At 49.9% G+C, this 17,152-nt stretch overlaps 1 protein-coding gene and 1 long non-coding RNA gene across 14 annotated transcripts in view; one reads left to right on the top strand and one right to left on the bottom strand.

The window, feature by feature from the left end:
* SLC25A37 (solute carrier family 25 member 37) overlaps nt 1-8,245 on the bottom strand; it is a 47,406-nt gene extending 39,161 nt beyond the window's left edge. Inside the window, exon 1 of one of the 2 annotated variants that reach the window (XM_061425852.1) lies at nt 7,909-8,245. In XM_061425852.1, coding sequence (XP_061281836.1) covers nt 7,909-8,118 — 210 coding nt within the window. In that variant the 5' untranslated portion in view covers nt 8,119-8,245. Of the gene's footprint in view, nt 1-6,808; nt 6,905-7,908 lie in introns of those variants that run through there. The other variant, XM_061425853.1, reaches the window with a different exon arrangement.
* The window catches only part of LOC133252874 (uncharacterized), an 81,585-nt gene continuing 71,626 nt past the window's right edge, over nt 7,194-17,152 (top strand). For 7 of the 12 annotated variants that reach the window (XR_009738108.1, XR_009738105.1, XR_009738111.1 and 4 more), the window contains exon 1: nt 7,194-7,500. This is a non-coding gene — a long non-coding RNA (uncharacterized LOC133252874). Of the gene's footprint in view, nt 7,501-8,337; nt 11,539-17,152 lie in introns of those variants that run through there. The other 5 variants (XR_009738104.1, XR_009738113.1, XR_009738112.1 and 2 more) reach the window with 3 other exon arrangements.

Genomic DNA, 17,152 nt, shown 5'->3' with positions numbered 1-17,152 from the left:
AAGACCCTGATGTTGAGAAAGATTGATGGCAAAAGGAGAAGAGGGCAGCAGAGGATGAGATGGTTAGAGAGCATCACCAACTCAGTAGACATGAATCTAAACAAACTGCAGGAGACAGTGACTAAACAGATGCAAAATGCCAGAGGTCTGGGGGGAGGGGGAGGTGACAAGGGGAGAAGGTAGAAACTGAGTGTCAACCATCCTTTCCCAACACATGTTATTTTAAGGAGAAAAAACTCTCGGGGCACACGGGGTCAAGGTGAGCTGCCTGGGGTTGGTTTGTTATTTAAGATGAGACAAGTATGGATTCAGAAATGCTCTTAAGAAGGAACCAATGGCTGGAGGTGGGGGTGAGGTAGAGGCCAAGATACTGGAACTGGGTTACTCAAGAGACAGATGACCAAAATAACTATGACCATGACCTTTATTGAGAACTTAGGCACCAGACACTGCAGCAAAAGCTTTACATACGTCATGCCCACTTTTTCAGTAAAAAAGAATCTGGGTCTTGGGATTCATATTCCCAATCTGTAGATAAGGAAACTGAGCTTAGAGAGGTCAAGTAAGATGGCCCAGGTGAAGAGCTAGGATTCAAACCCAGGTGTACATCACTGGTTGCTACACCCACTGATTCTCCTTAGAAGAAGGAAGGACCCTCTTACTTTACAATAGGAGAAGGGCAGGGGTTGGCAGGCTAGTGGGAAGGACAGTTAGAGGAAGAATTTGATGGAGTCCGGGTTCCTCTAGGAACAGAGAGCAAGATGCCACACTGAGGCTGAAAAAAGTGGAAGGGTGGGAGTCTGAGAGGCAAGGTGGTCTGAAGCAGCTTCTGAGCAGGATGGAAGCCGACTGACCAGAGCACAGGGAAGGCCAGGCTGGGGCCCCAAACGCCTGGCACACAGGGCAGCAGTGGACACAATGTGAGGGTTTCTCCTGAAGGGCTGGGCTTCCCTGTGGGCAGTGGGTTGTCGGGGATCAGATGTGGGCAGGCAGGTGTAGGAAGATCCAAAGGCAAAGAAACTATGGGCTGGAGAGTGGCTGCAGTGATGGGCTGTGGGGGCCAGGCTGGATGAGGAAGCCAGGGATGCGATGCGATGAGACAGAGAAGAGGCGAGAGTCTTCACACAGTGTGACCATGAGAAAGCTGTGGCCAGACCCTGAAACGTCTGAATGCACGATTTCAGGGGCAGAAAGGTTCAGGGCCAGGACAAGGCCCTTAGAAGTAACAGCCATGAACCTGAGTGGCGTAAAGAATAGAGGGATTTGGGACTTCCCTGGTGGTCTGTGCTTTCAATGCAGGGGGCATGGGTTTGATCCCTGGTTGGGGAAGTTCCACAGACTGTGCAGTAGGCAAAAGAAAAAAAGAATGTAGGCATTTGGATGTTAGTCAAGTGGTGACCAAAATGGAACACTCTCAGGATGATAATAGAATTCAGGATGGACGAACAGTCTGTGAGCCAATGTCAACATCCAGAGGATGAAGGAAAGTGGCTGGATCACATTGTCATTGATGATGATGGTACTGAAGCTGAAAGGTCCCACCCAGAGGACAGTCCTACACAGGAGGTAATGATAACCGCTGTAAGGACTTAACCCTCACAGATACCCAGGACATCAGTACCATTTTTTCCTTCTTTTATAAATGGAGAAACCAGGCAGAGAGGTGAAGACATTTGCCCCAGGTCACACCCAAGTGGGAAGCAGGACCACAGTCTGGATCAAGAGTCCCTCCCTCTACCCACCCTGCCATCCCAGTGGAGAAGAAGGTGAGTGGTAACACAGGGAGAAGAGGGACAGATGCTGGTGGAAGTGGATGGCAGGAGCCTCAAAGGGAAAGGAGAGCTTGATAGGGTGAGCAAGGGGAGAAGAGGGACAGATGCTGGTGGAAATGGAGGGCAGGAGCCTCAAAGGGAAAGAAGAGCTTGATAGGGTGAGCAAGTAACAGTGGGAGGGTCGCAGCCCCAAGGTGCCTGATTTAAACTAATGGGCATCATCTCTACCTGAGAGGCATTAGGGAGAGGCCTCAGGAGAAGCGCTGGATGTCTATCGGCACAGGGAGGAGGAAGGAACATTCAGTGAAGATGTAAAGGAGTCAATTACAAGGAACTTTCACAGGGTCCAGGGGAAAAATAAAGAAGGAAGCCAGGGAAAGTTGGTTCAGGAAAGAGAAAGCAGGAAGGAAATTAGCTTCTGCATTTCATAGATAAGGAAACTACCAGAACTCCGAAAAGCTAAGTGTCCCACCCAACCGGTAAGTCAAAAGCCTGGGATCTGAACTACCCCAAGCCAGTTCTCTGCCGGTGAGAATTCAGGCTCAGAAGGAGTCTGAGGGCACATCTGAGACTTCCCTGGTGGATCAGACGGTAAAGCGTCTGCCTACAATGCAGGAGACCTGGGTTCAATCCCTGGGTCAGGAAGATCTCCTGGAGAAGGAAATGGCAACTCAATCCAGTATTCTTGCCTGGAAAATCCCATGGACAGTTGAACCTGGCAGGCTACAGTCCATGGGGTTGCAAAGAGTCAGACACAGTTGAGCGATTTCACTTTCACTTTCACTTGCAGTTAAAGTGATTGGAGGAAGCTTCCTATGAAAAATGGCGACAGTGAACATTCCAAGGTGTTGACTGGGAGAGGAGGGCAGGCTTTGGGCCAAGCAGAACTCACAAGGAAGATTTAAAAACAAAAAGAAAACTCTCTGGGCAGGAAAGCTTGGGGACCCAGGGGACACAGGAAAAAAGCCAGAAAGTTCGGGGGTTCAAGAGAGACCGCCAAAGGTTTCCTTGAACACAAGCAAACCAGTTCATCCAGGGCATCAGGGAATGCCAGAGGGGTCCAGACCCCAAGCCTGTAAACAAAGGAAAGCAGGACTCGAGTTTGGAGACTGGTCACCACCCCAAAGATCGAGGGGACAAAGGCCCTAATCAATGAAAGGGCCACAGTGGCTAAAACGTGCCCAGGGGCAACCAGGAAAGGCATAGGATGCCCACTCCACAGAGCGACACCCTCTGCCTTATGTGACAAGCCCTCTACCTCAAGGGCACGCCCCCTACCCCTTGTGCACCCCAAGGCGTGATTTGAAAAATGTAATTGAACTCCCCCTCCAAGTTAGCCCCAGTGCCTTCCCCTATTGAAGATCTGAGGTCGCCTTGGCTGCCCGCTGTAATCTCAGGGGCTACCCTCCAAGCCCTCTGCCCTGGCCTTGCCCTCCCCCATTTCCGGACAGAGGGGGCCAGCGGCAGGCAGGAAAGGGGCCACGTGGGGGCCGAGCGCTGTCTCTGGGACCAGATCCCTGCCCCCACTCCTCCAAGAGACCCCAGGCCTGGGCATCAGCACGTGGCCTGGGCATTCATGAAACAAACAACAGTACAGAAGTTCAAAAAGAATTCCTCGCTGGACTCCATGCCACTCCCAGATCCACCTTAGAGAAAAGTGCTCCTTCCCACTGAAGGAGGATGGCGAAGAAGGGAAGGGCAGGATCGGAAGGAGACTGAAAAATCACTGAACTTTTGTCGCAAAAAACGAGAGCAACTTGGGATTTCACACTCTTTAGAAGCGGAGTGGCATCTCCTGGGCTGTATGTGGTTTTGAAAGCACTGGAGAGGGTGGGAGGGAGGGACGCTGGCAGCTGCCTTCGTCACCCCGTCCCATACTGAGGGCCCTAGCAGTCTGCTTGGCACTGTGGAGACCAAGATGAGGAAAGCCAGAGGTGGAGGAACACTGAGCTGCCTGGCACCTGCCCGCCTCGCTGCTGCTGCTCCTCGGAGCTCAGCACTGCCAGGGACAGAAACCCCCGAGGCCAAGCGAGGCTTCCAACTGGCTCAGCACCCACCAGCTCCTAGAGAGAAGGCTTAGACTCAACCAGCTCGGCCGGCTGTCAGTGCCCTGCCATCCGGCTGCACCCTAGCGGGGCAGGAGGGCTTCCCCCAGCAGAGCTTAAAGGGACTGCGTTTCCCTGACAAGCAAAGCAAGAGAAGGGTCAGCGGAAGTTCTCTTGCTTCAAATCTTTCCTGTTTCCTTCTGCCCTTGCTTTCGCCACCGCAGGACACAGGGCATGGTCGGAGAGCGGTGTGCCTAATCTGGTTGGAATTTCCTCCTCCACCCACCTGGCATTCTCCCCACAGTCCTGAGCGCTCCGGACCAGGGGTTCTCACGTCCACCCTAAGTGCTGGTCTAGGCGACCACACCACTGGCCCCTCTGGAGCACCAGGGGGAGAGGCGTATGGCAGAGCTGCTGCAAAGCCCCAGCTGGAATGCAACAAGTCATGGCGACCTCTGGGTGACAGCCCTACAGGGTCCCCTCGCTCCCTCCCTTGGGACCACTGCGAGGCCCTGGCAGCCTGTCCCTTTACAGATGAGTAAGCAGTCATATGCCACTACCGTGGGGCCAAGGGAGAGAGGAAGACACAGAAAGGAGGAGGAAAGTTGCCAAAAGTCTTCTAAATCCCCATTTAAGAATCACAGGCTGTTGACTGCTGGAACTTGAGAGGTGTTAGTGATGATGAGGTTCAGTGTTTTCTCAGACTTTTTGGCCTAGCCAGAGGTACATTTTGCACAGCCACTCAGGGAACACACATACACACAACCCAGACTGTCACAGAGCAACAGTACTTCTTACCGCATGCCACACATGCTTCTATTTAATATTTTGTACTCTCACCAACCTGGCTTTTTAAGAATGTTTCTCCCACTAATGGTCACCACCCTTTGAAAAATGCAAGTCATTAAGGTGACATTGGGTGGAGGGGATTTCACAGAAAAGTATATGCAATATTACAATGTGAAGCATTAGCCAGGCTGACTTTCCACACTTAAGACACAACAGAGCAGCTTGCTGGGCTCAGAAATCAAAGTGACCAGTCCTGAGCACCATGGTCCACACACCAAAAAGGAGAGAAAAACTGGAAAACATAGGCCCATCCAACACGCTCACTGAACTTTACAAGATCAAGGTTAAAAATGTGTGCCTTATAAAATACAAAAACAAAACAAAACCTTTTTTTTCCTCTCAAGATACAATTTACATTGATTGGGCTTCAAGTGTAATTAATTATTTCAAATTGCAAGTAACATAAAAAGAGGACAATGAGTATTCTGTGTTGGTAGAAAGGAGGACAGGTGAAAAATAGGAAATATTAACTGGTCCATAGCCCCCATTTTCCTAGTGACAGAACAGTGCCTAAAGAATGAAGCAAGTTAGGGGCTGGGCTTGAACCCCAACCCAGGGCTCCTGACTCAGTTACTCACAGTCTCCACCATCCCTGTTATTTAAGAAGAACACAGTGAAGGTCTCCCCAAGTGGAGCATTTCCTTGGCCCCTGACATCTCATGTTGGACATCGACACTTGTGTTGGTTTCAGCATACCTCCATCGCAGCCTTGCTGGGGTCACACAGCGGGGCTCATGCCACTTAACTCTCTCTGTGCTTTTTAGCCCCACTGCAAAATGAAAAGAGTAATCCAAAGAAACTGTAGCAAAAAAAAAAAGAAAAAAAAAAACCACCAAGAGGTACTTTAAAGCCAAACCGGGATGCTCAAAACCAGAACCCCCAAGGGTCTTTATTCAGAGCCAGGATTGTAATCCAAGAATCTAGAAATTGTTCCTGGTTAGCTAACCCAAACCTGTATTTTATTTATTATTTTTAAAATTTTATTTTATTTTTTGGCTGCACCACACAGCACATGGGATCTTAGTTCGCAGACCAGGGATCGAACTCGTGCTCCCTATGTCAGAAGCGCAGTTAACCACTGGACCACCAGGGAAGGTTCCCCAAACCTTCATTTTACAGTCAAGTTCCACAAAATGACAGCCCAGGACCACACACATGACATTAACCCGTCCACAAGTGAAAACTGCTACAGAAAGCAATACTAAGTACATAGTGACAAGTGGATCAAAACATACCAACACCTAGAGAGCAGAAGGAGGGGCAGGGAAGAAACTAAACACAGATCACACAATTCAAACACATGCAACTAACCCCTTGTAAGGGGCTTCCCCAGTGGCTCAGCAGTAAAGAATCCACCTGCCATGGAGGAGATCCAAGAGATCTAGATCCCTGGGGTCAGGAAGATGCCCTGGAAAAGGGAGTAGAAGCCCACTCCAGCACTCTTGCCTAGAGAACCCATAGACAAAGGAGCCTGATGGGTTACAGTCCATAGTGTCGCAAAACAGTCAGACACGACTGAGCGACTTAGCACGCACCCAAGAGTGTCATAGGGAGGTCAAAAGGCATAACTAACCCTAAAAACAAGCTCCAATGATGCCTTGAACCAAACTCACAACAGAGGTCAAGAGCCTCAGAAGTGGTCTAGTTCTTTGACAGCTCATGCCTGCTCAAATGACATCTCCCAGCTCCTAACCTTCCCACACTCTGTCCAAGGCACTTGAGACAACAACTTCAAATATGGGGACTTTTTATTACATGTGAAGGATTATTTCCTATACAAATGCCACCTGGTGTCCGTCCACGGTCTTTCTTGGAGTGACTTTGAAAACCTAAGAGAAAAAATCTCCTTGTGGCCTCCATAACCCTGGCAGGCAAGGACGGTTCCTTTAATCTCCCTCTGGCATGCCGGAGAGCAGAGGGGTGATGACTAAGACCCAGCAGCACAACATAAGACTTGGGGTTCACCTTAATGTGAATGCCCATGGCCTTCTCTCTGGATTGGTGTCTGTTCAGCCACTGACTGCCAGCTCTAAGAACTGCTCAGAGCAAGGAAAACCCTCTGCATTAGACATTCTGGCCTTCCCACCGCTCATGTGGGGCCAGCATCAGAAACAAGATACAGACGCTAGTTGGGGAACTCACCACCTAGAGAAGTCCCCAAATCTCCGAAGCACACCGGGGCTGGAGTCGGCGGATACCCGTGGTGCATGAGCCCTGGCAGGCTAATCCCGTTCACCGCTCTGTGCCTCAGTTTCTTCATGTTAATTCCCACGGCTACTGTACGAATTAGCTGAGTTCTGCCTACAGAACTGCAATGTATCAATAATAGTATTACTTCCCCGTAGCACTCTATCTATCCTCTGGCCATTCTGTATCCTGAACAAGCTGACTTAGTGCAGCTCAGGCAAAAATCCGCCTGGTTAAAGCTACCTCCTGACAGCAATGCATTTAAAACTACCCGGGAAGCGCGGGGCAAACTGAACGGCTATTACACAACCCATAAGAAAGGCTACGTAGCACGCGCTCTCCCTGCCTGCCCGCCTCCCTACAACAAAATGAGAAGGCAAATGTCACTGTAAATCTCACTGCCTCTCAGCTGCTCGGCTGCCAAAGGGCGGGCGGCCGGGCCAGCCGGGTCGGGGCCACGTTTCTCGGCGCGAGTATGGTTAGCGCTCCCGGCGGCGAGCCCCTCGGGGGCGGCGCACGTGTGCGGGAGCCCCGATCACCCGGCAGCGGCCAGCTGACGCCACTCGCCGCGGCTCGGACACCGAGCGCGCCAGTGGGAGCCGCGACCAGCCGGGACCGCAAACCCTCCGATCGCGTGGCCAGACGTGGTAAGACTGCTCAAAGCCATACCGGCCGGCTCCGTCTGGAGCCCCGCCGCCACCGCCGAGGCCAGCGGTGCTCTCGCCTTCTCCTCGCCGGCGGCAGCGCCGCCAGCAGCCTGGGCCTGGAACTCGGCGGGAGCGGCGAAGCGGGGCGCCGGCTGGGGCACCCTCGTGGGCGCGGGAGGGGGGGGGTTGCCCCCGGGGGCCCAAGCGCACAGCGGAAGGAGCTACGCGGCGCACTCCCAGGCGCCCCGGCTGCGCGCGCCAGCTCCCGGTGGGACCCAGGAGATCCGGGGGGCGCCGCGGCGCTAAGGAGAGCGCGGTTGCGGAGGGCTGCTTCCAGGCGGCTCCCGCGCGGGATGCATAAGCACACGCGTGCGCTCGCCCGTTCTCTAAAGTCTCCTGGCGCCTCACCTTCACTGAGTCTACCGGGTACATGACCGAGTGCTCCAGGATCCCGGCCATCGCTCCGGCTGTCATGTGGGTGGATAAGGAGGCGCTGGTCGGCAGGTTCTCATAGTCCTCCGACCCGGCGTCCTTGCAGCCGCCGCCGCCATCTCGGCTGTCCCCATCCATCCTGCGCGCCCTAGCCTGGCTCCCTACGCCGCCGCGGCGTAGCTCCATTCGCCGGCTCCGCGCGGCGCGGGAGGCTGCAGGAGGCGGGCGGGGCGGGGGAGGGGGCGAAAAACTTCACTTCTTTAAAGTGGGAACCACCTCCCCGGTGCTGCGGGGCCTGACGCCATGGCGGGCTGGGGTGGAGCAGAGGGGCCCGAGACACCAATCACTGAAAATGAAGAGACGGGCTGCGGCCGCGCCATTGGTGTGCAGGATAGTGGGGACCCGCCTCCCTGTGTGACGTAACTGTCCAGTGCAAATTTCCAAGCTACCGGACGGGGGCGAGAGGAGGACGTGGGGTGTCCCGGGAAGTCGTCTTACCTCCTGGTGGGGTGGTGCTGCCTGGCTTGGAGCAGGCCAGGGGGGCAGCTGCTGGGAAGGGTCACCCGGACCGCAGAGGGGGAAGTGCTTGCGGCTGGAGGGGGATCCGGAACAGCGGCCAGTCTACCCACAGACCCCGGGATTTTGTTGCCAACAGTATTGCTCAGCAAGCTTTGGCATTCCTCGGGCCTGGAGCAGCTAAGTTAATGCGAATGTCATTTATAGAGCAATTATTGTGGCTGGAGAAGGAGTGGGGGCGCACGTGGGGGTGGATGGAGTTCCAGAATTGAGGACCCACTGCGCGATACGAGGGGTGCACCTCCTTTTCTGCAGCACAAGAGCATGTACCGTGGAGGGAACAAAGTGAAATCTCGAGATCCTGCGCCAGGCTGCTTCGTTGGCGCGAATACTAAAGTTTTTCTTTCTCAAAAGAAAACACGTGATTCGTAGAGCAAAGTTTATTCCTCCTTATTCTCACAAAGGGGCTAAAGCCACACAGCCCTGGACTGGTGAAGACGATAAATGGTCACCAGGATGAAGCCCTTCTGAATGGGCACCTTCAGCACGTTTTCCTCGGGCAGGAAAGGCTTTAAACGCCTGGCCTCACAATAGAGAGAAAAGTGACGAAGAGAGTAAAATCTTGCAGCATTGCATCTGCCTGGGCTTCCCCGGTGGTACAGTAGTAAAGAGTCCACCTGCCAAGCAAGGAGACCCGAGTTCCATCCCTGGGTCAAGAAGATCCCCTGGAGGAGGAAATGGCAACTCACTCCAGTATTCTTGCCTGGTAAATCCCATAGACAGAGGAGCCTGAGGGGCTACAGTCCATGGGGTCACAAAGAGTTAGACACAGCTGAGCAACTGAGTGCACATGTATAGTTCTTTAAAGACTCGGGTCTTCTAGTTCATAAACTCATCCCAAGCTATTAAATATCTTCTTAAATAAAGTGTAACCCAGGTTACTTTATTGTAACCTAAATAATAATGTCTTCTCCATCTGGGAGGAAGAGGGAGGAATCAAAAATTAGGGGAGTAACCTGTCTGTTTATCTAAGGCTCCCTGAAATGTGTGTCTAAATGTGCATGTTCTGGGCTTGAGATTTGGCTTGAGCTGATCAACTTTTACTGCATCTTATCCGTAGAAGACTTCTAGTCAGGAAAGCTGTTCCTTGAGATATGGAAGGGTGGGGGAGACCCTGAAGATGCTGTATCTCCTCCTTGGCCTCACCCTGGTCCCAAGATTCGAGTCACAGTCACCCAGACAGCTCCCCGGGATTTGAGATTCAGTGATGTGAACAATGTCAGTAGAGGCTTCAAGACCTAGGGGACTGTTTCTGAATTTTCAGTAGCTGCCAATAGTTGCTCCCAAGAGAAGTGCTAAAGATGGGATAGGTAAAAACAAGCTCTGCATTTAGTCATTCCTGGAGACAAATTTCCCTGCTTTTGCTAAAGGTGATTTTCAAGAAACACTGGTTAAAACCTGTTGATACTCATTTAAAAATAGATACCCTTTAACCAGTAAGTATTAACTCATCATCTCACTTCAGTGACCAACACTCTGAAAATACAGGATGCTCTTCAAAGCATTGTTCATAGTAATAAATAATTGGAAACAAGCTAAGGGTTCAACTAGAGAGGAATAGCTGAGCAATTACGATACTTGTGTTAGTGAAATATTATGAGGCCATTAATTGTGGTTATGCAACAACATGGGAAATAATTATGATGTAGGTAAGAAAACAAAGCAGAGTTCTATGAACACTACATTCACCAAGATGTAAATATGCACATAAAAAGAGTGAAGTGGTTATGGTGATAGTGATGTAGGATTACAGTTATGTTTACTATATTTTTCAGACAAACAATGCTTGTATTGTTTCTGTAATTGAAAAACATATAAAGAATGAAAGTGGATCATTCTTTGTAGGATCTACTCTCTCGATGGATGAGAAAACCCCTGAACTCTGCAGTGGTGGTATTGGTGGAGAAAAGTCAGCCCGTAGATGCTTAAACGCACTCTTGGCATTTGTGAACATCCTCATAATCTTCACAGACATACAATTTTTTAAAAATTTCATTAAATGTTAAGCTGAAGCATTTAGAAAATCTTCAAAATATTTATTATGAATATTCAGTATTTTTTCTCACCAAATGTGGTAGCTATAGTGGTTTGGCCCTCAATACCTTAAACTTCTTCTTGTACTGTAGTGGCCAGAAAATTTAAACCACATTTCTTGCAGTTGGAGTCTGCTGCTGCTGCTGCTAAGTCGCTTCAGTCGTGTCCGACTCTGTGCGACCCCAGAGATGGCAGTCCCCTGGCTCCCCCGTCCCTGGGATTCTCCAGGCAAGAACACTGCAGTGGGTTGCCATTTCCTTCTCCAATGCATGCAAGTGAAAAGTGAAGTCGCTCAGTCTTGTCCGACTCCTAGCGACCCCATGGACTGCAGCCCACCAGGCTCCTCCGTCCATGGGATTTTCTAGATATGACTTAAATTCTGACAGCTGAACTAGAGAGTTCTGGGAGGTGGGAGGCGAATAGAGACCACCATCCTGCTGTTTTGCTGTTGTATGCTGCCTAGCAAAATCCTAGACCCTTGGATCAGGAGCAGTTGGGGTGGGCAGTGGCTTGCCTATTGCAATAGCATCACAGTGTCTGGACCCCAAGTTCATGGATGTTGAAAGGCAGTTGTGGCAATGGGAGTGGCAACAGGGAAGGTGGCAGCACCATAGCTTCCATAGGTGGCCTCCTACACCTTGGAGGATTCGGTGGGGCTTCCCTTAGGAAGCCAGTTACGAGTTGTGAGTTTGAGAGTCATCTCTGGAGACCCCGCCTAGGTTTCCCATTCAGCAATATTCTGTACAGTAACAAATGGGCATCATAATGAGGGAGGTATCTCTGGATGTCAGAATACAGTGGCCAGCCCTGGTGCTCAACCTCTGTGGAAGGCCTGCTGGGAGGGGGGTGACATCCCCCAGACACTGTGACCCAATGCTCTGGCTCCACTGCCAACAAGAAGGGAACATCACAGGGATGCAGGGACAGAGCTGTGATCCTGCCCTGGGGGGTGAACCAGGAGACTTGGATGACTTGCTGGTTCCAGCTGAATCTTAGGTAAGGTTCCTGAACGTTGAAGTTCTGAAGATGTCTTTGGTTCCCAGCTGCCTTCACCCAACTGGGAGTCCACTTAGAAGCAGGAAGCCACAGAGAATGTAGGGGGAATAGCACTTGAGTTGGAATCACAGACATGTTCAAGCTTGGGTTCCACCTCTGACCAGTTGTGTGACTCTGGCCCTTTTGGTTGGCTTGCTTCCACACCTGCTGACGATGAACATTAGTGATTAACACGTTGTTATTCAGTGGCTAAATCATGGCTGACTCTTTGTGGCCCCATGGACTGCAGCACACCAGGCTTCCATGTCCTTCACTCTCCCAGAGTTTGCTCAGACTCCTGTCCATTGAGTCGGTGATGCCATCCAACCATCTCATCTTCTCCTCCTGCCCTCAATCTTTCCCAGCATCAGGGTCTTTTCCAGTGATTTGGCTCTTCACATCAGGTGGCCAAAATATTAGAGCTTCAACTTCACCATCAGTCCTTCCAGTGAATATTCAGTGTTGATTTCCTTTAGAATTGACACACAGTGAAAGAAATACAGAAACAAAAAAATACAGTAAAAGCCTACAATGAATTATATATAATTTGAGAGTGTTTGGAAGAAGGAAGACAGAAGGGAGTTAACGCTACACAGGAAAGACATTCAGGCTTTCTCCAAAATCTTGCTTTTCTCACAATAATTACTCAAGTCCTGACATCTGCCTACCCACTCATGCAATGCACGTATATATTAACACTCTGCCCAGAATTTAGTCAATGCAGTGTCTTCCCCTGGGGCTCTAGAATTCCTCTACCAGGGGCGGGTGGCGGGGGAGGGGTGCATGGAGGAACTGCATGGTGTGATGTCTCCTAGAGCATAGTGTGCTGGGTACCTGGTGTGGCTGTGCATTTTGCTTTTTTTGTGTTTTGCAATGTGCACTCCTCCACATTTTCATTATTTTTAAGTCAAGGGTTTATGTTGGGAGGGCTGAGAGGGCCACTAGACATGCAGGATCCCTCACTCATTTATACATCTGGCCCTGTAATCCCAGAAGCCTTTGCTTTCCCAAGGACAGCACTGTCTTTGCTGAGGAAGCAAGGACTGTCCTAAAAGCTATATCTGCAATTCATCCTTAGGGATGTGTCTCCTCTTGAGACCGAAGAAGAAATGGAGCCCTCCCACCAAATAAGAAAGGGGTGAGGGCAAGCCTCCAGGCACAGAAGACAGAGAGTTGCCTCTGTTTACTGGTCTTCCTTTTATAAAGGATGGTGACAAGAAAGGGTCAGAGCTAGAGGTTTAATCAGGGAATTAAGTGTTGCCCAGCTCCACTGGACAGTGAAGGAGAGAGAAGCCTGGTATGCTGCAGTCCATGGGGTCACAGGTTGGACATGACTTGAGTGAATGAACAATAGCAATCTCCCAGGAGCCTGCCAGTTTGTCGCAGACCCTGCTGCTTAAGCCCCTTGTGATAAGGCTGGAACCCCTTGCTGTGATACATGGTGGGATCCACAGACTCCCCGTCTTGTGGATTCCTGTGCCATTCTCCCTGGCAGCTGCCCCCTGCACTTTCATGGATGAGGCTCAACGATGCCAGTTGCCCCCTCCTCACATCATGGTCTCTGCACTGTGGTCATTTCCACTGTCACTCAAGAGCCCATCACCTAGTGGATGTCTCAAGGCCCAAGGGTGGAAGGGGGAGCAGGGGGGAGAAGAGCCCTGAGGCCCCAGTGGAAGCAAAGTATTGGCTCAGTTTTGGGTAGGGTGTGCCAGAACGGTGTGTTTGCATGGTGATCTTGGGCCCTGCATGGCCACCCACCGAAAGAGGTTGCACCTGTAATCTTTCCCTCTCCTCAGCCTTTTCCCACAAATATACTGAGTCCTTTGTAGCCTAACAAAATCCCTCTTTCTGGCTCCACACCTTAAACTATTGCCCTATTTTACTCCTCTATCTTGAAGTCCCCAAAAGAATGATTGCCTCAGCTACCCTTCCTTCACTAGACTCCTGAAGACTTCCTGTGGTTTTTATCTCCTGCACCTTTCTAAAGAAGCTCTTGAAAAGGTCACCCATGACCACACTTCCAGATCAGCCCATCTCTCCCAGCACAAACCTCTCAACCCAGCCTCCCCTGGAATTCCTCCCTTATTTCCACTCTCTTCCTGCCCTTCTAACAATGCTCTCTGCCTCCTTCGCCGCCTCTCCTTCCCCATAGGATGTCCTCAGCGCCCCTTATCTTCCCTTTGGTCCTCGCTTCAGTTTCCATTTTCCTATTCCCAACCCTGGCTGGGCTTTCAATTCTGACCATTTCTCTGCACTCCAGTCCCATATTTTCTTGTGCTTCCCAGATACCTCAGTCAGTTCAGTTTCTCAGTAGTGTCCAACTCTTTGCAACCCCATGGACTGCAGTATGCCAGGCTTCCCTGTCCATCACCAACTCCTGGAGCTTGCTGAAACTCATGTCCTTTGATTCGGTGATGGGTCTTTTCCAATGAGTCAGTTCTTCACATCAGGTGACCAAAGTATTGGAGCTTCAGCTTCAGTCCTTTCAATTAATATTCAGGACTGATTTCCTTTAGGATTGACTGGTTTGATCTCCTTGCAGTCCAAGGGACCCTCAAGAGTCATCTCCAGCATCACAGTTCAAAAGCATCAATTCTTTAGTGCTCAGCTTTCTCTATGGTCCAACTCTCACATCCATACATGACTACTGGGAAAACCATAGCTTTGACTATATGGACCTTTGTCGGTAAAGTAAGGTCTCTGCTTTTTAATATGCTGTCTAGGTTAGTCATAGTCAAGGAGCAAGCGTCTTTTAATTTCATGGCTGCAGTCACCATCTGTAGTGATTTTGGGGCCCAAGAAAATAAAGTCTGTCATCGTTTCCATTGTTCCCCCATCTATTTGCCGTGAAGTGATGGGACTGGATTCCATGATCTTAGTTTTTGGAATGTTGAGTTTTAAGACACCTAGCTCCAACTGAAGCTCAGACAATGGAGCAGGGTCCTAGGGCTATCATCACAAAACACCCTAAATGGGCAGCTTGAAACAGCAGCATCATACTGTCTCACAGCTCCGGAGGCTAAAAGTCCAAGGTCAAGGGATCGGCAAGGCCACCCTCCTTCCAAAGAGTCTAAGGAAGTATCCTTCCTGACCTGTTCCTAGCTTCCTGTGGCTCCCTGGCAATCCTCGACATTCCATGGCTTTAGATGTGTTATTCCAGTCTCTTCCTCCGTTGTCACGTCCCTATTTGTCTCCATGTCTACACGCACATTTCCTTCTTCTTTTTTTCTATATTTATTTATTTAATGTATTTATTTGGCTGCATCAGATCTTAGTTGCGGCGCAGGGGATCTTTGTTGCATCATGCAAAACGTTTCATTGCAGGACAGAGATTCTCTAGTTACGGCGTGCAGGCTCAGTACTTGTGGCACATGGGCTTAGTTGCTCTGTAGCATGTGGGATCTTAGTTCCTCTGTAGCATGTGGGATCTTAGTTCCCCAACCAGGGATAGAGCTTGCATCCCCTGCATAGGAAGGCGGATTCTTAACCACTGGACACCGGGGAAGTCCCCATTTCCCTCTTCTTGTTAGAACAGCAGCCATAGTGGATTAGGGGCCTGTGCTACACCAGGATGACTTCATCTTAACTTGATTGTATTTGCAGAGGTATTTCTAAATAAGACCACAGGTTCTCAGCAGACATGCATGTTGGAGGGGCACTACTGAGCTCAGGACAGGGAGGTAGAAAGACTAAAGCTACAGACCGAGGTGGGAGATACCTGGGTTCCAGTCCTGACTCAGATTCTTTGCCCCCAGTCCTTTGATCTGCGAGAGGAGGAGCTGGACCTAAAGAGGTTCTGATTGCCCTCCAGCTGAATCTTTCAGATCTAAAACTGAATTCATAATCTTTCCTCCTACTTGGTAACTCCTTCTAATGCTACTTTTTCCTGTACATTTTACTTCTGTTTTACCAAGTGACAGATCTGCAAGTTCAGTCATTCCTGACTCTTCTCCTTTTGGATCCTTTCAACCAGGGGAAGATCAGGCCTCTGAGAGAATGTCACTTACAGCTATGGTGACTATGTAATTTATCATCCAAACTGGGATACTTTTTGAGTGACAAGGGGCATCTGTGAGCATTCCACTAGGACAGAAAAAGGTAGCTTTGGAGAAACTAGGATATGTCACCGTACTTCTAGCCAGACCTTGCTTTTCCATCCCTGAAAAGTGAAAGTGTTTGTCACTCAGTCGTGTCCAGTTGTTTGGGACCCATGTAGTGTAGCCTGCCAGTCTCCTCTGTCCATGGAATTCCCCAGGCAGGAATACTTTAGGAAGTACCCATCCCTGAACATCCTCCCTAAACCCATGGTCCTACACCCTTCAAAGGGAGGGCTCTTCAGGTCTCTACCTGTCAAAGGTGCTCATTTCTCAATTCAGATGCTTCCCCTTCCAGGAAGCCTTCTCTGACCCTCAGAAGTGAGCTGAACCCCACCACTCTTTCATGCCTCCTTCATGGCTGTCCCAACCTTCCTTTTATTCTTACAGTTATATGGTCTTAAGTTCCTTGAGGATGTAAATTGAGTGAACAATCAAGATTTATTGCAGGAATAAGCGTTTCCTTCAAAGGAAGTCCATATTCCTATAAAATAACATTAAAATTGTGCATGCATCTGTGATCTCCAAGAAGTTAAAGCATGCTGTACCATAGATCCCAAGGCTCTGAACACAGAAAGTTGGTGGAGAAGAGAGAAAAAGGGGACATTTGCTTTTCTTCCAAAGCACATGTCACAAATGCTAAAGGAAGGTGCTACACTTTTCTTGGGAGTGTGGATTTGCAAAGCTTGAGAAGTAGAAGAGACTTGGAATATGACAAAGCCTATAAACCCGTGGTCAGAGCAGCCTGGCAGGCTACAGTTCATGGGGTTGCAAAAGAGTCAGACAGAACTTAGTGACTAAACAGCAACATAAACCCAACCCACAAGTGACCAAAGAAATCTAACAGGTAAAATAACTTGTCCACGGACACAGGAGTGCATAGTGGCAGAATTGGGGTAAAAACCCAGGTGTTCGATTCAGTACTTTTTCATTCACCTGCTTTTGAAATAACCCTGGAAGCTGATAAGACTCCTTTATTGCCGTCATTAGTCTTATCTGAGATGCCTGTTTGGTAAAAATCAATAGTCATCAATGCTCCTCTCTAGTCATGTTGACATGACACAGCACATTAGCACACGGCCATATTTGCCAGATTCCACAGGGCAGTTTGAAACCGAGCCCTACCATCATTAAGAATTTGTTGGGCTTCCATGGTGGTTCAGTGGTAAAGAATCCGCATGCCAATGCAGGAAACACAGGCTCGATCCCTGGTCCAGAACGATCACACACGGAGCCACAAAGCCTGTGCGACACTACTGTGCTCTAGAGCCCGGGGTCCACAGCTTCTGAGCCCACGCCCTGCAACTACTGAACCTGGCGCTCTAGAGCCCGAGCTCTGTAATAAGAGAAGCCACCGCGTTGAGAAGCCCGGGCACCACAACTGGAGAGTAGTCCCTGCTCTCTGCAACTGGAGAAAAGCCCACACAGCAACAAAGACCCAGCACAGCCAAAAATAAAATAAATAATTTTTAAAAAATTTT

This window comes from Bos javanicus, chromosome 8 (assembly GCF_032452875.1).
Source record: "Bos javanicus breed banteng chromosome 8, ARS-OSU_banteng_1.0, whole genome shotgun sequence".
In the NCBI taxonomy this organism is placed as follows: domain Eukaryota; kingdom Metazoa; phylum Chordata; class Mammalia; order Artiodactyla; family Bovidae; genus Bos; species Bos javanicus.
The sequence above is the reverse complement of the archived record's forward strand: the minus strand, read 5'-3'. Positions and strand labels throughout refer to the sequence as shown.